We start from the raw sequence: 20638 nt of genomic DNA, 5'->3' as shown, positions 1-20638 counted from the left end.
GATGGAGAGCTCCGAGCCTTTGGCATGGGGTCCCGCTAGGAACGGGAATGGTGAGGACACAGCTAGGCCCAAAACCAGCTTATGTGTGACATGACTGGGTAGTAAATCTGCAGGAGATGTAAATGTTCTATGCTTAGCTCAGCAGCACGAAGCCTTCAGCTGGCTGCGTGATGGCACCAATGTGTCTAAGGGCTGCCCCACAGCAGCACAGCTTGACCCATTTCTTAAGAGAAAAAACAATCACCTGCATTACAGCGTGAAGCACACGGAGATAAAGCTTCACATGAGCACACTCTGAACCCACATGATACAGGTGAGTAAGGGAAATAAGCTCCAGAATAAAACAACGTCAGAGTTTACTGCCATCCGCTCTTAGCATCACATCTGTGACCTGCCTCTTAATGCACAGCCATGCGTTAAACACGTCTCCAAAACACAGAGCACGGTGCCTTCCTCTGAGCGGAGGCAGCATAAACAACATGTGATAAATTAGTCACGTCACTGAGCAGGTTGTGGATATGCTGCAGTGTAGTAGACAGTGTATGGTGTAGTATAAACAGCGTATGCCCGCACACACCCACACTCTCACGGGTCTGGCTGCTATCTATGGTGCTTTAAAAGTGGCTTTTGAATGCAGCTGGTGCAAGCCTCCTTTGGCCTAATGATGAAGAAACAGGAGGAGGCTTAAACTGCTATTGCTGCAGTGAACAGTTAAGGCCTCAACTGTTAAGGAGTTAAGGAGCGGGGCCGCTTGGCCCTTCACATTCTAGAAATCTAAAGCCATTTTTTTTCCAGAGCTGTAAGGAAAACAACTTCTGACTCGGGGTTCTTTCCTTGGAGCCTCTATCAAGCAGATAACCTCCTGTTCCTGTAGGGCAGAGGAAACAACTCCGTTTCCTGAAGCCAGTTTTACTTACTCTAATGGACCACAGCACAAAGCTAGAGAGAAAGCCAGCACAATAAGTAACATAATTCTGTAAGGTAAGGTCATTTTATTCCAGCCTGATGTTAGGAAAAACACCATGTGAGATACAGGATGTACATCTTCAACCCTCACAGAAGTTGTGCATGACTTCTGAGTCAGGTAATACCCGATGCTGCTCATAAGCCAGGCTTATATATTACCTGAGGTACAGAAGGCTTCCCAGGGATTATGATCTTATCACAGATCACACAGCTATCACTGTGCATTGTACAAATAACACACAAACGTGAATCACACCGTGAAAAAGTGGTTCCTGCCTGAGGGGCATGAGATTCCCAGCCTTGCATTTAGCAAGAGCTGCACACATCTCCTTTGACTTGTTCACCACCACTGTCCCAGCCCTGCAATACAGAAACACACCTCAAAGCCCCAAACTGCATAAACAAACCAAAAAGGAGATGGAAAGGATTTTAACCACATGCTTTGGGTCAAATGTGAACCTGCCAGCTCTGGAATCAGTCTTGTCTATATGGATACCTGTGGGCCCACCGAGCCTTTGGGGGCTGGATAACAGATGCTGCAGTCCTGTGCTCAGAGAGCAAGGGAATGGGAGAGGACACAGATCAAACTCCCCAAATGAGCTGTGCCATTTGTCAGTTATTTCCATAATTCTTTGCAAGAACAGAAGCTTCCCAGAAACCCTCCTGCTAGGGCTGGGCATTGCAGTCTCTCTCTCTTTCACTGAAGGACAAACATTTATCTTTGCCTGACTGAAGGCTACAAGGACTCCAACTAAACAGGCTAAATATATAACAGTGCTTTTAAATAGCAAAGTCAGACGTGTCATGTTCTCTCTATAACCTCAGCCCCGCTGCTTCCACATCCTCTCCACATGCCATGTACGTGGCATTTGTTTATAAACACCGCATAGAAAACAGATTAAGGACTCTGGATGCAGTCAGGACTTCCTTGACATCACCAGCAACAATCCAGCTGGCTTAGGAAGCACACTCCTTAACACTGCTTGAGTGATCGCTGGCTGACTGGCACCTACAAACATTGGTAATGGCTCTGTTTCCCAAATACATTCTTATCCAATTACATGCTTTGCCCAGCTGCCAACTGGAGTTAATGAACACCACATACCTGCCTCAAAGCGTGCTTGGCATTTCCAATCTAAAGACCTCAAAGCACTGAGGAGTGAGGTCAAGTTTCGTATTCCTCTGCAGAAGGAAACTGAGTGAAAAAGAGAGCAGATTTAGAGGGTGAATAGCAGGATCTCCATTTCCAACTCTCTACCTTTATACTGCTGAGCACTCTTCAGTATATCCCCACATTTCATTCAGATAACCCTTAAGGAGTGATTTCTACACCTCTGAGTATAACGGACAAGGGCCAAAGGGGTCTCCCAATGGCAGCCTCTCTGTACAAGGAGCACCGGGAGCTGGGATACAGATTCCACCAGCTGACTGCCTCAGATGCTTTCCTATTAACAGGAAGCACACTGAAAGCAATGGGTCCCCATTTATCTTTGAGACAAAGCCACACCCCAATGAGTTCACAGGTGTCTTACACAACCCTTAACATATTGATAGAGCCACTTGGAAGCCTCTGTCTTGGCTGTGGCTAAGACAGTTATTTTTCCTCCAGTAGCTGCAACAGCACCATGTATTAGATAGGGAGAATAACATTGATAACACATTGATATTTTAGATGTTGCAGAGCAGAGCTTACACTCATTAAAGGGCATTTCAGCTCCCTGCACTGCCCTGCCAATGAGAGGGTGGGGGTATGCAAGGAGTTGGGAGGGGGCAGAACTGGAACAGGCCTTGCTTCTCCTCATAAACAGCTACAGCACGTACCTTGGGGAACACTCCTACCACAGCACACACCTCAGAACACACACCCACAACCAAGAAGGCCAGGCCCCACAGGCCCCACAGGCCCCACAGGCCCCACAGGCCCCACAGGCCCCACAGGCCCCACAGGCCCACAGGCCCCACAGGCCCCACAGGCCCCACAGGCCCCACAGGCCCCACAGGCCCCACAGGCCCCACAGGCCGCACAGGCCCCACAGACCCCATAAAAACCTCCCCAACCCTCACGCCGCCGTGGCCGCTTTAAAAGGAGCGGGCTCCTCCCTCGTCCCGCCCCTGTTCTTTTCCGATTGGCTGCCGCTCCGCCGGAAGCGATCAATCCCATCCGGGCCTTTTATACACTTCCTCATTGCTATACCTCCTTCCGATTGGTTACCGGCGACGTTCTCCCTCCTCCCGAGCTAAGAACGCGAGCTCCTATTGGTTGCCGGCAGCGAGACGGCGGTACCGGATGCGGAAGTGCTGTGTGAGCGGAAGCGGCGTTTCCTAGCAGCGGGCGCCGCCATGGCGCCGCGGCGCGGCGGGCCGCTGGGCTACGCGCTGCTGTGCGGGCAGGCGGTGCTGCTGCTCGGTAACCTGCTGCTGCTGCACGGCGCCTCCCGCGGCCTCCCGCACAACGGCAGCGAGCCCGAAGCGCCGGGCCCCGAGCCGCCCGCTGCCACTTGGGCCTACAGCGACCCGCAGGCGCCTCTCGTCCTCTGCACGTACCTGTGAGCGCCGGGCCGGGCCTTGAGGGGAGAGAGAGGGTCCCACGGCGCGGCCTTCACCGCTTCCTCCTCCCCCGCAGCCCCGAGGAGTTCGTGGAGTGCGATGAGCCCGTGGATCACGGAGGGAACGCGACGGCGCAGCAGGAGCTGGGCCACGGCTGCGTGAAGGTGAGGGCCGGGCCGGGCAGGGCAGGGCAGGGGGCGGCGGGGCCTGGTTGTGAGCTGAGGCTGAGCTCGGGGCTCCCCTCCCGCTCCCCAGTTCGGCGGACAGGCACACGGCGATGTGGACCACACGCGGGTGCAGTGCCGGGCATTGGACGGCATCGAGTGCGCCGAGCCGCGGAGCTTCCTGCGGGGCAGCCGGCCCTGCGTCAGGTAGGGGCACTGCGGCAGGTCGGGGCCATCTGGGGTGAGCCACAGCCGGGACTGGGCTCAGAGGGCCCCGGGGCAGCGGGGCAGAGGTTGGCTGCCCTTCTAACCCACCCCGTGGCCGCCTGCTGCAGGTACACTGGTCATTACTTCATCACTACTTTGCTCTACTCGTTTTTCCTGGGCTGCTTTGGAGTGGATCGCTTCTGCCTCGGCCACACGGGCACTGCTGTGGGGAAGCTGCTGACTCTGGGGGGGCTCGGGATCTGGTGGTTTGTGGATCTGATCCTCCTCATCACTGGGGGACTGATGCCCAGCGATGGCAGCAACTGGTGCACTGTGTACTGAGCAGAAACAGAGTGGATCCCCAGAGTGGATCCCCAGAGTTCACTGTGGCTTCAGGACTGGAGATGGACTCCTCCTCTTGCTTCAAAACATTAGAACAAACTCCACTTAAGGGCTTCTGCCTTGCACAAATACGGATTTATGAAGCTATAATTTAATCTGCAAAACAATTGTTCTTGTTAATTCTCCTGTACATACGTTGGACACAAAATTGGGTATATATTTTGCTTGTTTTAAACAATCTGATAAGTTTGACAACTCAGGCTTTGCAAACACACGTGGTCAAATGAATAAAGTTTGGAAAGAGCTGACTCCACTTATTCTTGATATTAGTACACTACAGACAGAGTTGCAGGCCTTCAGCCTGTGGTTTTGTGTGGTGGTTTAGCGAACATCTACAGCTGAAACCTAGCTGTTATAGAGGGGAAGTGACAAGCACAAGATCTAATTATTTGCTTATGTCCATATGCGTTTGCTACACATGAAGCTGAGTGAGATCTAGCAGAGAGTGACTTTATTCCTTCTGAAGAATGTCAGTTTCTTTCAGGCTGGAAGAGCCACAGTGCAGCAAAAAAGAAGAGTCAGGATGTAGAAGTAATATTGTCAACATATGAAAGAAATAGGTTTGGGAATCTTTTAGCTGAGGTTTGTGTGATCATAGCAGCTACTGCACAGGCAAAACTTAGAGTACCAGCAGGTACTGTTACTCTTTTCCAATAGCTACTTTAAAAACACATTTGAAACAAGATGAAGAAAAACTATAGATCAACTGTTTTGCTTTCGAAGTAAAAGAACCTGAGGACTTCAGCCATGGCACAGAGTGCGTGCAGTACTGAAATGAGCAGAGGCCACAAGCGACTGCATGCACACAAAAGAGGAAGCTCTGCCAGATGCAGTTTGAGAACTTACCAGGTTGAATAAAAACGGGAAAAGGAAGCTACAGCAAAATACAGGCAGCCAGAACCAGACACAAAATCCATATGTGCAAAAGTCCAGTAAGATCTGACATAAAATATAGCAGATGTATGCTTTCCATTCTCTCGGAGTTCTGCAAATTGAGCACCTTCCACTTGCTTGCAGTGTCTGTTTCTTCTACTTCTGTCCTCCTGTGGAACTGCAAAAGGTTTCAGTCTGGCAGGGAATTAATTGTGCCTGTTCTAGTTTTGCTTTGTGGTTTATTGCAACAACTCCTCCTCTCTGGGGAATGGGATTTATATCCCATTTAGGTCACAAGTAATCTGAGTTTGGCAGCTTTGAATGGGTCTCAGGGCAGTGGGGTGAAGTGGGGGGAGCCTTCATTATAAAACTACCACATTCTTCAGCCTAGTGGAACAACAGGGCTTGGAGAGCCCGTGGTGGGAAAAAGAAATTAATTTGTGAGCCAGAAAGAAAAATATAATAATCCTGTGTGTAAAAGCCCATCATCATTAACATCTCCCCGTGTTCTCAGCCCAGCAGCTGCCAGCTCACAGCAGGGACTCGCATTCCTTCTATGTGTGAGGCTGTCATTAAGTACAGTGAGGGGTACCCGGGGCACTGCTGATACCCTTCATTGTGCCCTTGTACTCAGCAAAGCAGAATTCAATGGAGCTTCCCTGGCTGCAGGGATTCAGCACATCCAGGCCAGGATCTGAACTTCTTTGCTCTGCAGTTCCCACATAAAATTGCCTCTCTAGGATTTGAATAATATTACGTGATAGTTACTCTTAATTTTTTTTAATTGCTCTGAAATTAAAAGGGCTTCTGAGCATTTGGAAAAAAAGGGCTCACTTATTATCTTCACTTAATAACAAACAGATACAGAGATTTACATTTGTTAGCTGCTACAGAGAGTTACATCGCATGAGGAGTTAGATTACACGAGCTTTAGGTCTGACTTTATTCTCACATCAAGTGAGCTTCCCTGCTTTTAACTCCCATTGTGAGCGGGGCTAATAGAAAACATTTCAAAGCAAATTTGGGTGGAGGAGTTCTCTCCTTGTCTGGCACCATAAACGAAGGAGTAAATTTACTTCCTGGCTGTGTCTGCCCGGTGCGCTGCTGTGGCTGAGCGCTGTGTGGCCACATGCAAAGAGCGGAGGCGCCCACGAAGCAGCAGCTGCTTCTTACAGCGCTGCTCTCACAGCCCGACTGGGTTGTTGTGGGGCAACGCTCACCCCGTGGATCCCACTGACCCTGAGCTCAGCGCTCTGCGGTCTCACAGCCTCCAGGGCACTGTCTGGCACTCGGTCTAACGCTGCCGATAGCATCTGTCTGAGCGCAGCCCACGTCCCGCCAAGCTCTTTGCACCTCCAAAATGAAACCCTCCACGCCTCCGAAGTGCGGGGGAATCGGTGGTGGAAGGAGGGGCTGCCTGCAGGGCTCCCTTTGCAGTGTTCAGAAAGCAAAGGCATCAGGAGAAGGCATCGGGAGAACGCATCAGGTGCATGTGCCTGCTATGTGCCAACAAACTGCCCCCAAATGCCTTCACTTCCTTCCACCGTTCCTCTTATCAAGCACAGCACAGAGAGCCTGGAAAAGCACTTGGGGTTTCCTTCTTTATTTACAAAGGGGCAAAAAAGAGAGTTCCATCTGCAGCCAAAACCCACCCGCAGGCTGAGGGACCCCCTGGCCCTAAGAGCACTTGGAGCACAGCTGGGAACCATTGTCATATAAAGGAACAAACCCACTCTCACATCACTCCCCATATAAACACCCCCCCCCCCCAGAGCCTGCACACATCTCCCACCAATGCATCATTGCTGTCCCAGAGATGAGGAGGGTGGGAATGGGAGAAGAGAGAGTGTTGCAACAAGCACTGCAGCCACAGGTAGTTAGTTACCTTCCTGGATAATTAACATTAATTGTGCAACGAGCTTCTTCTCCACCATCCCAGGCCTGAGGAAACTTTGCCAAGCAACACGGCTTGGTGCTGCGTTTGAAGCCTTGCACAAAGGAGCCATCATTTAATGGGTTCCCAAAATGAGGTCAGAGCGCCAACATCACCCAGTGCTGTGAGTGACAGCCCCAAACCTCCAGGGAACAGAACACCAAACCAGCAAGCAGAGGTCAGGCTGAAGGCAAAAACAAAGGAAAAAGGCCAAAAGTAACAGCGTAACCGAGGCTTCTACGATTGAATAACAAATATTAACATCCTCCCAGTACTATTTGCATTGCTTTCCACTCGTTTTCATTGTGTTCTCCACTGCACAAAGCTGCTCTTGCCCCCTGGTCTCTGGGGGGGTCCTATGCACCATCTCTCACTGTACAAAGTATACCTGCAGCTGCTTCTCCATAGATCACAACATGGGAAAGCAAAGTAATGCCATCTGACAACGCACTGCCGCGTTAGGCTGACTTTGCAAAGCAAAGAAGACATAATTACCAGAAGGAAAAAGGAGAACAACAACAAAAAAGATAACTACACAAAGCAAAGGGACACTTTGCTAACTGCAGAGCGCTCCAGCACTGCTGGGATTGCAGTGCAGCCCCACTCCTGCTGCCCTGATCCTTCAATGCAATGCACATTTGGGCAGCTCAGCTCCAGCACTGCTATGGTGCACTGGGAAGGAAAGCAGAGCCCCTGAGTGCACCCAGCTCTGCTTGCAGCACCCATGGCATCCCACATGTGCTGTTGGGGTGAAGGCATCAAACAATCGCTCCCTGGGGAAGACTTGCATTTTCCATGTGCTGTGTGTCACACCTCCCACAGGAGGATATTTGCTTATGGAAATGACCGGCTCACACTGCTAAGAAAGGTTCTTCTCATTTTCATTCTGAGTCAGTACGGGGTGGTTGGACGAGTCTCCCAGGGTTCATCTACATGCTCAGCTTTTGTTGCTTTGTGCTCACAGCGTTTCACTCAGACAGGTATTTTGGTGCATAACAAACCCCAGAACAACCTGAGAACACCTCAGCTCCGGTAACCACTGTTCCCCCAGGAGCAGCACACCTGGCTGGGGTGTAACAATGGCTATAGGTATGAAAGGAGGCAGGTAGATACCACTGGGTGTGCTGGTACCCCATCAGTCGGGCAACGCATGGAGCTGATCTCCAAGAAACATCATCCACACTGCAGGCTGCAGCGCAGCTCCTGCTCCGTGCTGGGGAAGACTGAGTGGCACAGAAAGGAGATGAGAGGGAAAAGGCCACCTCACCCCCCTTATGCTTCCAAGCCTTCCTGCACTGTCTTCCATGTTTGGTACTTGGGGAGAAATAATGCCACACACCCACACGGGGGGCAGACTGTGGGGCAGAGGCACCATCAGACGTCAGAGGTCCGGATGCTGTCGTCATCCAGGTCGAAAGGGAACGCTTTCTCCTTGGGGTGCTGTGGCTCCGAGCGGTGCCGTAGGCGCTGACCTGGCACAGGAGCTCCATCGCGCTCCGTCAGCGCCGTCACAAACACTGCATCCCTGCTGGGCACCTCGGGCTGCCTCCTGCTGTGTGGCACCGGTGTCCAGGGCTGCCAGGAGGTGGCAGGAGCCTTGCAAGGTGCTCTCCTCTCCTGTGGCTGCGATGGCACCGAGCTGCACCCAGGCTTGGTCATGGAGCAGGAGCGCATGAAGGAGATCTCCTGCAGGGAGCAAATGTTGGTTGATTTATTTTTGCTTCAAGAGCCACCTGAATAGCCTTGGGACCACAGCCAGGGCCACAGCTGCATGCTTTGCAGCTCATAAGTTGGCAGATAACATGCCAATAATATGCCAAACAGAACACAGATGGGTATGACCTACCCTCGGGCGCGTCTTCAGGGCCTGCACTGCCCCTGTGATAGCACGGATCCAGCTGTGCATGTCCTCCGGGCTGTCTGCCTGTGGGATGGGAGGAGCGATGCCCAGAGCTCACCCTGCTCCAATGCAGGAGGCTCCACCAGGAATGATTCCAGCAGAGCCCTGTACCCACTGCCACCCTACCCCATACCTGGATGTAGAAGGTCCTAGAGCTTGTGATGATCTCAAAGAGGTTGTCCCGCATCAGGAGGTCACTGAAACAGTGAGAAAGAGCCACTGGTACCCTGATGCTGTGGCGAGTAGCAAAAGGCCATGTACATTCTTATAACTGGAGAGTATGGGGACACATTAATGGTCTGGTCTCATCAGGAGAGATGAATCTACGTTAATATATTCTACTTGTACTTCAGCTAACAAGGTTTGTTTTCTCACTGTAACTCTTCCAGTTTGATTTAATCATCATCCGCTGAACAAATGGTTCCTAAGATTCTATGCAGCCACCTGTGATGGTGCAGGGAATACGCCTGTGTGTGGCTCCCAGATGCCTCAGGAACACCTCTGCTCTGCTGCCACACTGTGCTATGCACTGAGCAGCTCTGCTCATTGGGAGATAAGCACCGTGTGAGCACACCCTGCACACAGATGGCTATCAGTGGGGTGGAGAGCAGCTGCAATATCCTGCGTCCCAGCACCCCCGCCTTCACCTGGGGACTGATGGAACATGGGTTTCTTCAAAGCAAAACACAACCAAGGTGTCTGCAGGGTGTCAGGGAAAGCAAGGAGTGATGCCTGGCATATGAGGATAACACCAGAGAGCTGCAGATGGGATCCATGCAGCCTCCATGCATCAGCTGGAGTGTTCCCAAAGGGGAAAAATCAAGATTTGAAGGGGATTTGGGATGGGGCTGGCAGCCAGACCCCCACTCCCCACTGTGGCCCCATGGAAGCCTTACCCAGACTTGACCAGGCACTCATGGGTCTTGCATATGTCCTTCAGTAGGATGGAACGAAGCGGCTCTTTGTCCTGCGGGATGAGATGGGCTGCATTGGGATCACCATCCCATCGGGACACAGCAGTCCCAAGTGCTCAGCTCCAGCATGGCTGGCTGCAGGCAGGACAGGGGCTTCTCACCTGCTCACATTTGTAGTAACTGATGGAGAACTCATCGAGGACAAAGTAGCGGCGCTTCCAGCTCTTCCTCTAGAAAACAGAAGGGAACACTCAGTGTTGGGCTCCACACTATCTCCACTCAGTGTTGGGCTCCACACTATCTCCACACCAGGGGTGCCCTGGAGGCACCCAGAGCATCCCCAACCATCCAGCACTCACCACGTTGCCTTGCTTCACACAGAAGCCACTCTTGATGGCAGGCGGTCCAGCAGGCGGCTTGGTGGCTGATGTGGGGATGTAACTCTGTGAGCGGCGCAGCAGCGGGTGTACAGTCAGGTCGCTGCTCTCTGCTCCATCCCCACCGTTCTGCAAATAGAAGCATCATGGTTACAGGGGAGAGCAAGCCAAAGCATGCCCTGGGCACAGCACTGAATGCAAAGGTCTCATTGCTGCTCCCAGGCACAAACACCTTAACCTTCCAGTCCCACTCCATGCTCTTATGGCCAAGCTGCTACTCCCCTGTGGGAAACCGGATGCTTGTAGTCCAGTAGGAATACCATGATGTCCCCACCCAGCACAGATTATAGCTGAGCTCAAACATCGGTGCTCAGCTCCTTCCAGCCCCTTCCTCCTGCTCTCAGTTTGAGGTTTGCACATTGCCATAGCAGCCACTGCTGGCTCACACCCGCACCACCCTTATATGGCACCATGTGGTTAAACCAGCGACCGCCCTGCGTTCACACTGATCCTTCCAGCACCTTCAAGACAGTGCTTTGGTTTTCCCAGGTCAAGGACCAGCAGCAGTTCAGTCACCTCAGGCTGCAGCGGGCAGCATGGGGTGCTTGGTGGATCAGTGCAAACCCCCATTGAGCAGCTCCCCGTGCCCCAAACCACTTCCCCGTGCACCAAACCACCTCCTTGTGCACGTTGGGTACATCTGCAGCACCACCCCAGGAGCTGAGTGGGTGATGCTGCTGTGTGCTGGGGGAGGTGGGTGCAGGGCTCCCCAATGCAGCCACTGAACTGTGCAGGGATGGCTCCAGGAAACCATGAGCATACCCAGGAAGTGGCAATGGGAGTAGCAGCCATCTCCCCCCAGGGTAGACAGCATGCACTGAAAATAGCCCAGCAGCTGATGTACTGCCTCTAAAAACATCTCTGCAAAACAAAAGGGGTCAAAGAAAGCCAGGAAAGGGCTGAGGATAGGGGGATTTTAGTGGGAAGAGTGGCTGTCACCCCCCAGCACAAGCAGTGGAGGTCTGGAAGGAGGCAGTGCCACAGGGTGGGCAGGGAGAAGAGGGCACCCTCCTCCTCACACCGCCACATCTCATCACTCCTCAGTGTGAGACACAGCAGAGATGCTCGAGGTGCTGAGAGCAGCTATTTATATACCCTGAGTGGGAAGGCATTGCAGGCACAGCGCTGCTTTCCAGAACCAAAAGTGCAAAGCAGCCTCCAGCAGCACGGCCAGGAACAGCCTCCCCCAGAGCTTTGTGCTGTCCCAGGCAGGCACACACCAAGCACTCCTGAGCTGCTTCTCTTTCTCCCACACCTTCCCAGCTGGACACCAGCTGAAGCACAGCAGTACCCCATCCTTGGGGACACCATCATGGGATACCCCAGCAGTGCAGCAGCACCCACAGCTCACCTGGCTGATGGAGATGGGGGTGTGCACCACCACCCCACCTATGATTTCAGTCTTGTAGGCCACCGGGGGCTTCCTGTCCTGTGCCTGCAGCACCGCAGGGGGCTTTGCGACCTCAGTGGTGGGGGGTGCAGCACCACCCTTAGGGACCTGTGAGAGGAGGGAAGGGAGTGATAGCCACAGACCCACGGGCACCTCCACGTTGGTGCTCCCAGCCAAAATGGGGCCACGGCCCTTTAAAAAACATCAATGGGGCCGACAGCCCAATTAGGGAAGGTGTGGCTCCAACCCTGGTGGTTCACAGGAGGCACCCAGATGAGAGGTGGTGAATAATTCAGCATCACCCCACAGGAGTCTGCGATCAGCCCAGTGCATTTGTGGGACAATCGCGCCTTTAATTGTCCCCGCTCTACTTCCAGCCAAGGCTTAATGATGAGCGCTCATCTGCCTAATGAGGCCGGGCTTCAGCACGTCCGTGGGGATGCAGCAGATGGATGGGCACTTCTGCTGCCATGATGCCATTCACTGAGCACCAGCACACCGGGCACACTGCACCTGCACTGCAAGCAGCCCCTTGCCCAGCACCCACCTGCCCCAGCTCATTTCTGCACAGCTGTGCCGGGGAGCTGCAGGAAGCAGTTTCACAATGCACACATGGGGATATTGCATGTAGGCATCAGGCAGCAGCTGCAGCTCCTGTCAGCCTCCATTGCATGGCACAGTGCAACGGTGTGGCAGGAATGAGCTCCCCGTGCTCAATAGAGAGGAGCAGCACTCGGCTGCCTCTGTCACCATCACAGCAACCATCGTGAGCCGTGCGCTCTGCACCACATGCATGCACAGTGCAGAAACACAGGAACCGAGTGGTGCACACAGAGCAGAAGTCTCTGACAGAAGAGGAAGCTGAGCCTGGCACCGGGAGCAGCACCCAAACCGCTGCCCCTGCTCCTGTCCCAGCACAGCCTGCACTGGGCTGGAAGGACACAGGGGTGCCTTGGGTACACAGCACCCAAATGCTCCTTGCACATGGCTGCTGCTGATGGAGTGCTGCACACAGAGCACAGATGGTGCTTTGTGCTGCACATCCATCCCTCATCGCCCACAGCTCCAGGCTGCAGACACCACCGGCTGCTGGGTCAGCGCTCATCACTTCACGGCTGCATGAACAGCACAGAAAATGAGAGGAGACTGTGGGCAAAGCCCTGGAATCCAGGCACAGCCTGCCCTGCATGGCCCTGCAACAGCACAATGCACAGCGTTCCAGGAAGGATGGCAACTCAGCACAGCACAGAAGCACGAGAAAGGAGCCCTGTGACCCACCGTGATCTTGCTGGCACGGTTGAGAGCCTCCACCCAGTCCTGCAGGTCCTTCTGGTCGCTGGCTTGCAGGAAATAGCGCTGGGACAGAGCATTGATCACTGCCAGGGAAAGGGCTGAGAGTCAGGAACCCCCTCCATGAGTATTGGGACGCTCCGACCACAACTCCCGCATCTCCCCACTCACCAAAGCAGAATGGAGTTTTGGGTTTCTGTTTCGGGGTGGCAATGCTGACCTGCAGAGCAAATTAAAGGGAAAGGATCAGCACCAATGCTGTGGATATACTGGGAAGCTTTCAAGGTCCTGAACGTTCAGGTTTCTGCCAGACTAATGCAGTCACTCTTGTCAGCAATTAAGGAAATTGAAGGAAAATAGCAGCGGTTTCTCCCTGAAGTGGAGGAATCATTTATGTAAGAATCACATCCCCCAGGGCTCCAAGCACAGCACTCATGGGGTATTATACTGACAGACTTCCTCCTTCCCAGCCAGTCCGTAATGCTTCACGTATGTGTTCTCCAGCAAAGCCCTATTTTTTGGCACACACAGAATTGGGACTCAGAGCCCCCAGCACAAACTCAGCCCAACACTTTGTGCCCAAACTTTGTCCTACAGCAATTTCCACTCCGACTACCGTGTCTATAATTTAGACATGCGGCTCCTTCCTCCATTGGAAGGCTCAGCCCCACAGCATTGCTTCATCTGGGCTTAATTTATATATAATGACTCAGCAGAACAGAGGGATCTGCTCCCTTCCCTCCCAGCTCTCTGCCCCAGCCCACAGCATGCTCACATCATGCAGTCCCAGCTGCACAGTGGCTGTCACTTCGTGCACCATTTCTGCACAAAGAGAATGATGCCCAGGCAGGGCAATGGGACAGGGCAGGGCAGCACAGAGCAGCTGTGCTCCCTCCAGGCCTTACCTTGGAGATGTAGGTGAGCTGCAGAGAGCCAACGGCGCCCGCTCCCATCGCCAGGTTCTGCAAAGCACACAACAGAAGGGAGGTGAGGGCAGAAAGCAGAGGAGACCCAGGGTCAACATTGCTGCTGTGGGCTCAGGGTGCAGCCAAACACATGCAAATGATAACTCTGCTTTATTTGCTTTGGATGCAACTGTAAAGAGATGCAGAGTTCAGGACTGCTGGTGACCGGGCTGCTAACAGATACAATCCCACTGCTCTGCTGCTTCCTTGGAAAGCCCAGCGGAGTAACCAGGGCTACTTGGAGGGGATGAATTGCTTCCAGATGTGGCCATGCTCAGCACCACTATGTGGCTTTACCCCAAGCAGGCAAAGCCCAACACGTCCCCACAGACCTCACCAGGCTTTGGAAGGGGCTGCAGCAGTGGAAAATTCAACCCCAAGCTTGGAAAACAAAACGAGTCCAAGCTATAGATGGGATGAAAAGCCCTACCCACGTGCTTCATGCAGAAGTATTCCCACCCATTAAACCACAGTGGAATGGGCACAAGCGTGACACCGTGCTGTCCCCAGGACCTGGTTATGCCATACATCCCACATCCCATGGATAGCTCAGCCTCAAGGGGATCTGGGGGGGGGAGCAGCCCTTAGCCCTACCTGCGGGTTGTCCATATACCACAGCAGGCAGTTGGCCTGAGTGTCCAGGATGAAGTAGCGCCGCAGGAATTTGCCACAGGTCTCATTTTCCTCAATGTCCAGGAACCCACAGATACGGTTCTGTCGGTCCAAGTACGGCATGCCGGGCTCCTTCTGGCATCACCCTGCAGGAGGGACGGGCAGGAACAGTGAGTGCTGTGCTGCTAAATGCAGCCCCCAACTTCTGCTGCCTCTCCTGGGTCTCCACAGCACACAGCTGAACGCAGCAAGAGCAGAATGAAACTGCTCCCTCTGCACATTCGTGCTTTGGGGAAGCTGCCAGGCAAACACAGAAGTCATCCAGCGTGCTTGTGTGATGAGAAGGGAGAGCAGGGTGAGTGCATCACCAAAGTAAAGCTTCCCAGCCCATCTGCACCGCTCCAAGAACTCCGGCACTGCAGCCAGCAGGGATGGACTGTGCTGAGTGACAGCCCCACAGCCCAGTGCTGCCCCATAGGACAACAGAACAGCTGCAAGAGGCTGGAATGGGAAGCGTGAGGACCCTGGGGACCTGCTGACCAAAAGCAGCACTAGGGGCTACAGAGAGCCTGAGTACACTCCCAGGAAATGTCCAACAATGTGCAGCTCCAGCAGGAAGTGTGAGCTGTGCAATGCAGAGTCAGCAGGGACAGCTATGGGCAGTGCCCTATGGTGCTATAAGCACCAGCATGCCCATGGAGCAGAGCAAAGCCCCACTGCCAGACAGGAGCTGTGGGCACCACTCAGCCCAGCAGAGCCCCATGGTTGAGGGACAGAAGGTGGAGATCATGGTGATGAACTACGCAGGTTGGGGTTGGTGTGGTTTGGACAGCAGGAGGGAAGGTGACTCGTGCAGGTGCCAGAAGGAGGCCACACAAACAAAATATCTCATGCAGAAAAGGAGGAAATGCTATTTTTGAGCCCAATAGCTGCAGTGGAGTGGCAAGAGTTGTGCAAGAGCTGCGGTGCAGCTGCGTAGCAGAGGTGGGAGTAAAGGTGACAACCTGTCCTCAGGCCTCAGAGCCCCACGTCAGTGCACCAGAGATGGGTATCACAGCTCTGCTGGGGGAAACAGTGCTGCTTCAGTAGGAAGGGCTGCTTCAAACCAGCACATCTGCCCCGACACAAAGGGCATGTGGGCGCTTCACACTTCACTGCTTTTTTGTGGCTTTATTTTTGTGGGGTCGGGGAGTACACATGAAACAGATTCCCAAGTGACTTCAGCAGCACCCAAACGATCAGACAGAGCTTCCTTAATCACCTCCTGCAGCAAGCAAAAAAACAGAGATTCCCTCCTACAGAATGGAAGGGACTGGGCTCTCCTATGGCTTTTGGGGTTGGTTTGGGGATGATTACCCAGCTCCACATACTGCAGCTCCTCACCTCTCCCCTTTGCCGTCCCGCTTTAACAGAGCATACAAACAGCTCAGCTCTTCCATGAGCTGACCTCGAGTTGCACCTGGATATGCAAAACCCATCGAGCAGAGGAGATAACGATCGCTCCAAAGTGCCTTCGGGACAGCGCTGGATTCCGGCTTTGAAAGCAGGAGCCGTCCCCGCCCTCACTAGGAGCCCACCGCTCCCAGCCCTCAGCCCTCCACCACCCCCTGCTCACAGCCACCCCAATTTCACTTTTACATAGGAAAATGATGAAAGCAGCAACTCCGGCTCCGTCAGCCTGCGGGCATCTGGTTCTGCTGCTCAGGAAGAGGCTCACTTTACACTTAAACGTTTACTATTTACACAGCACTTTGTAAATCCAGAGTCTTAAATATCTTTACACGTTTGCTATAGGAAGGCCACAAGACTAAATCTGGAGGGTGAAGAATAAAAGGGACTGAGCACACGAAGGACCACGCAGAAAATCAGCATCCATGAGGACGTGTAACCCCTCCTGCATGGCATCCGATGGCTCCAGGACCTCATGCCTTTGCAGGACGCATCCCTGGGACACTGGCACTGTGCTGGGCCCCCTCCTGTTCTGCTGTCGGTGTTAATGAGCAGCCACAGTCACTGTGCTGCGGGGACCCCAGCAGCCCTGCACTCTGCACCATTGGCTGCATGCAGACCCTCAGCACCCCTCCCTGCAGCGCAGCCCATCGCGTCTGAATCACAGCATCCCCCCCTCGCTCCTGACCCGTCTTTGCTGTCCCGGTGCCACCCGGGACACGGGACGCTGTATGTCACGAGGGCCCCACGCGGCGCCCGCAGCGGTGACAGCGTTACTTCCTCCTACCTGGAGCAGAGCTCTCGCCCTACCAACACCTCTTTGGCAGCTGACACAGCGCAGACGGTACAGGAAGAGCCCAGCAACTCCTGCTAGGTGCAGGCATGTGCCTTAACGAAGCAATTAACCAGCTGCAAGCAGGCTGGGGTACGAGGATACGCAGATACGAAGCAACGAGGATACACTTCATCCCCATACCGAAAAACTCTGTCGGGAGAACTCACTCCCAACAGCAGCAGAGCGCAAATCCTCGCTGAGCTTTTGCTCCCAGTTCCGCCCAGCGCAGCCCGTCCCGTAGCGCCCCAAACTCCGCGCTGCCTCCATCCCACCCCTCGCTACAAACACTGACGTGCACCACCGCCTCAAAGCCCAGCGCGATGGGCACCGTTCGATGGGTACCGCTGCTCCCAACTGCTGCGAGGGGATTGCACGCCGCGCAGAGCCCGCAACGCAGCGCTGAGGGAGCGGAGGAAGGACGGGGACCCCCCCGCTCCGCTCGTGGGGTGGGAGCCCCGCGGACAAAGCGTGACCCTCCGCCCCGCACTCACCCCGCACCGCCGCTGAGCTGTCGGCCCCACGCATGGCCGGGTCGGGGCTGCGCACACACCGAGCGGAGCCGTGCAGAGCCGCGGAGGAGGGCCGGGCGAGGAGGGGGTGTGACCGCGGCTCCGTCGTCTCTTTTTTTCCGGGTTAATTACGTCTCCCATTAGCAAAGCCGGCCCCGGATGTGAGTGCGGGGACTCGGGCGCCCGGGGGTGCGGGTGAGATGGGGGACGGCAGCTCCTCCGCACCTGCGGCGGTGCCCGGGGTCGGACCTGGGGCTCCGAGCGCACGGAAAGGCTGCATGTAACTCAGCCGCCTCCACCTCCACGGGCTCTCCCGAAGCTGCCCCGGCCGCTGTACAGAGGAGCGAGGGGGTTCGGTGCGAGAGAAGCCGGCAGGTGCACGGCGTGGTCCTGTGTGACAATCAGCCCCAAATCATCCGGCACACCGTCACTGCTTTACCGACCCATTCTCATGGGAAGATGCTGCTGCTATGAGTAAATACAAGAATGGAGGAAAGCGTGCATCTCAGGTGGTGAATTTCCCAAACTCCTGCATCCGGGCTGCTCGTTATTTCTCATTAGATCCAGGTCCTGTCAGCCCAGAGAGGCAACTTTGGGAGTGCTCACACGTTTTCTCAGCAGTCTGGAGGCACACCCAGATTCTGCTTTGTATACACGGAGGGGAGAGGCTCAGCACTGCTCCCCTATAGATGTGGGGTGCATCAGGGTCAGGAATTAGCACAAACTCAGCACCAAAGGGAGGGTCTGTGGAGGTCCATAGGGTACAGCCAACCCTGTTCTGGGCGTCGGGGGGGGGGGGAAGGGGTTGCATTCTCATATTCTAAGGCAAGATTAGTCTGAGGATGAAGTATGAGGCATTAGATTCCCACCTCCCCATGTACTTATACACTTTAGGGCTTGTTTTCTGAAGTGTTGGTAAGTAAACTCATTGCCTCACCCCAAGCATTTCCTATGGCCAGGGTCACTCTTAGAACAAAGGGTTCCCCCCCTTCCCCCTCCACGTTACAGAAGATTGCCCAAATGCTGTTACTTAAACCATGCGTGTTCAGTTCTGTGTGGCTGCCTCAGGAGAGGGTTGAAACAACAGCATCAAAGCACAGTGCTGCCTGAAACCTGTGGCTGCAGCACAGAGCCCAGAGGTGCTGGACTTTAAGCACAGCCTTGGGCAGAGATGAGCTGCTCAGCTTGGATTCCAGCTCCTGCAATGCACGGTTCATAAGAGCTGCAGGTCAGGGCATCAGGGCTCCAGTTGCAGGCAGGTTGCATGCAGGAAGTCCTGCTTTCTCTGACCAGAGCTATGTTTGGCCCCAAAGCACTTTCTCCCCACATGTCGAAACCAACCATGGTGCAGTGCATGGGGTGCATTGCTCACACAGGCAGTGGTGCTCCCCTGGTGCTTTAAGGAGCTGTTTCTTCAAATATCCTCACACTGAGCTCTGCCAGGGCTGTTTTCCCACCCCATCTCCAAAGCCCAGCATCCAGCAATCACGTGCACCACACAGCTCCCCTCCCTGCTAACACTGGGGCTTCTCTTGTGCTCCCCCAATGGGGAGGGTCCATCCACCCGCCCTGCTGGGAGCTGCAGCCCCGAGTGCATCACTCATTACATCAGGAGCAAAGAACTGTGACCTCCCTGCACATCTGCTGTCGGCAGGGCCGTGGTTACAGCCTGGAACACCCAGATGGCCTTTTGCCGTTCCTACTCACGGGATGGGGATGGCATTTCTCCCCATCCTTGCCTGCCAACAACTGCATCTCCCCCATCCCTGCCTGCTCCACAAGGACTAAACTGTTCCATAGGGTATTTTTGTACAGGGGCACCTCTTGTCGACCTTGTGACTCATGGCAGGGCCTGGATCTGAGGCAGCTCAGTTTTCTATGGGCACAGTCACATGGCAGTTGGTCACACCAAGGCTCTTCCTTTATTTAGAGCTCTTGATGATTTTCACTGCTGCAGCCTGCCTGGGGGTACGAGCAATACTCTGACCTTGCATGAGACCCCCAATAGCATCAGGGCCTGGAGGTCCCATCATCCCCCATCCCTTTGTATGCAGGAAGGAGGGGAACCCACAGGCACTGAGCACCTGGCGAGCCACAGCCCAGCAATCACCCCACAGCCAGAGTGCATCCTTCTGCAAGCACTGACCCACATGGGACCCAACATTCCTGCTCTCCATAACATCCAACCCTGCAAAACTCACCCAGTCACCCTGGCAACATTAAGTTCCACTGCTGAATCTGCATACAGCAAATTATTTCTTTTGTTTGAACTTGCCCTCTTTTTTGTTTCAGTACCCGTTCCCTTTTTTTCTTGTGCTCTCACTGAGAGGAACTCCCAGCACACAGCAGTGCTCCCAGTCAGCACTTTGCTGTCTCACCCTGCACACACTTCTTGTAGTTGGGTTCTCATTGCCCTCTCTGTGCTCCCAGCTGTCTCACCTGCAGCTGTTCCTGCATCACAGCAGCCTGGAGGGGGGTCAGGCTGCAGAAGGAGCACTCCTGATAGCCACAACCTGGCAGGTCCTTACAGCAGCACCTGTGGGACACACCTACTCATTAGGGGTTCAAAGTGAAAGCGTGGTGGAAAGAGGAAAAGCGAGATCTCTTGGAGGTGGTGGTGACAGCCAGAGTGTGGGTTAGTCAGCAGAGAGATGTTTAATCTCCCTGAGAGTGGCTCACCAACCTGCATCCCAGGGTCAGGATGGGGACAGGGATGGGGACAGGTACTGCCAGGGGTACCCCAAGTTGGAGACCATATTTCAGCTGATATCCAGCACATCTATGGTCTGTCTATGGGACAGAATTGTAAGCAGCCCCAGCCCAGCCCTAAGGTGTGGGGTCATGGCAGAGTGCTGGGAGTGAGGCCCGGGGCTGCCATGCACTGCACTGACGCAGACTTCCCACAGCAGCCATGCTTCAATGAGCACACATTCAAATCAGAGCCCTAGGAAGCACCATTGCTTTTGCCGGATCCATTCTCTCTCTGATTGATGGCTTTCCTGTAAATGAAAAGCAGTGGCCAGGAATGTGGCTTTCAGCTGCAGCCTTTATTTGGGCAACATTACGTGCCACACTCCTGCTGAGCGATGCCTACACTACTGCACTGAGATGCTATGCCGAGCCACCCCCATGGCCGTGCCACCCCCTGGCCATGCTGTGCCCATCATGGCACACCCAGCAGCAGCGTCCCCACCAGCCCCACAGCCAGCAGACAGGACAGATGTGGCATCGTGGCTACCCCGGAG

At 54.2% G+C, this 20638-nt stretch overlaps 2 protein-coding genes and 1 long non-coding RNA gene across 3 annotated transcripts; 1 reads left to right on the top strand and 2 right to left on the bottom strand.

The window, feature by feature from the left end:
* Positions 1-828: 828 nt before the first annotated feature.
* Positions 829-2827, bottom strand: LOC116654328. The gene is made up of 3 exons (XR_004309499.1): positions 2788-2827; positions 2072-2161; positions 829-1326 (listed from the first exon to the last, which is right to left on the bottom strand). It is a non-coding gene; the product is annotated as an uncharacterized LOC116654328 (long non-coding RNA).
* Positions 2828-3276: 449 nt separating this feature from the next.
* On the top strand, positions 3277-4539 carry TM2D2 (TM2 domain containing 2). Its single transcript, XM_015883171.2, has 4 exons — positions 3277-3512; positions 3590-3677; positions 3769-3884; positions 4013-4539. The coding sequence occupies exons 1-4, from the start codon at positions 3307-3309 to the stop codon at positions 4224-4226; spliced, it is 624 nt and encodes a 207-aa protein (XP_015738657.1). The 5' UTR covers positions 3277-3306; the 3' UTR covers positions 4227-4539.
* Positions 4540-6743: 2204 nt separating this feature from the next.
* PLEKHA2 (pleckstrin homology domain containing A2) lies at positions 6744-17503 on the bottom strand. The gene is made up of 12 exons (XM_015883169.2): positions 17376-17503; positions 14583-14746; positions 13929-13985; positions 13195-13243; positions 13012-13109; positions 11695-11841; positions 10266-10412; positions 10068-10136; positions 9889-9959; positions 9126-9189; positions 8939-9016; positions 6744-8778 (listed from the first exon to the last, which is right to left on the bottom strand). Exons 2-12 carry the CDS (start codon positions 14721-14723, stop codon positions 8467-8469), a joined length of 1233 nt encoding a protein of 410 aa, XP_015738655.1. The 5' UTR covers positions 14724-14746; positions 17376-17503; the 3' UTR covers positions 6744-8466.
* Between the last annotated feature and the right edge of the window lie 3135 nt (positions 17504-20638).

The sequence above is a fragment of the Coturnix japonica genome, chromosome 22 (genome assembly GCF_001577835.2).
Source record: "Coturnix japonica isolate 7356 chromosome 22, Coturnix japonica 2.1, whole genome shotgun sequence".
Classification (NCBI taxonomy): domain Eukaryota; kingdom Metazoa; phylum Chordata; class Aves; order Galliformes; family Phasianidae; genus Coturnix; species Coturnix japonica.
The sequence above is the reverse complement of the archived record's forward strand: the minus strand, read 5'-3'. Positions and strand labels throughout refer to the sequence as shown.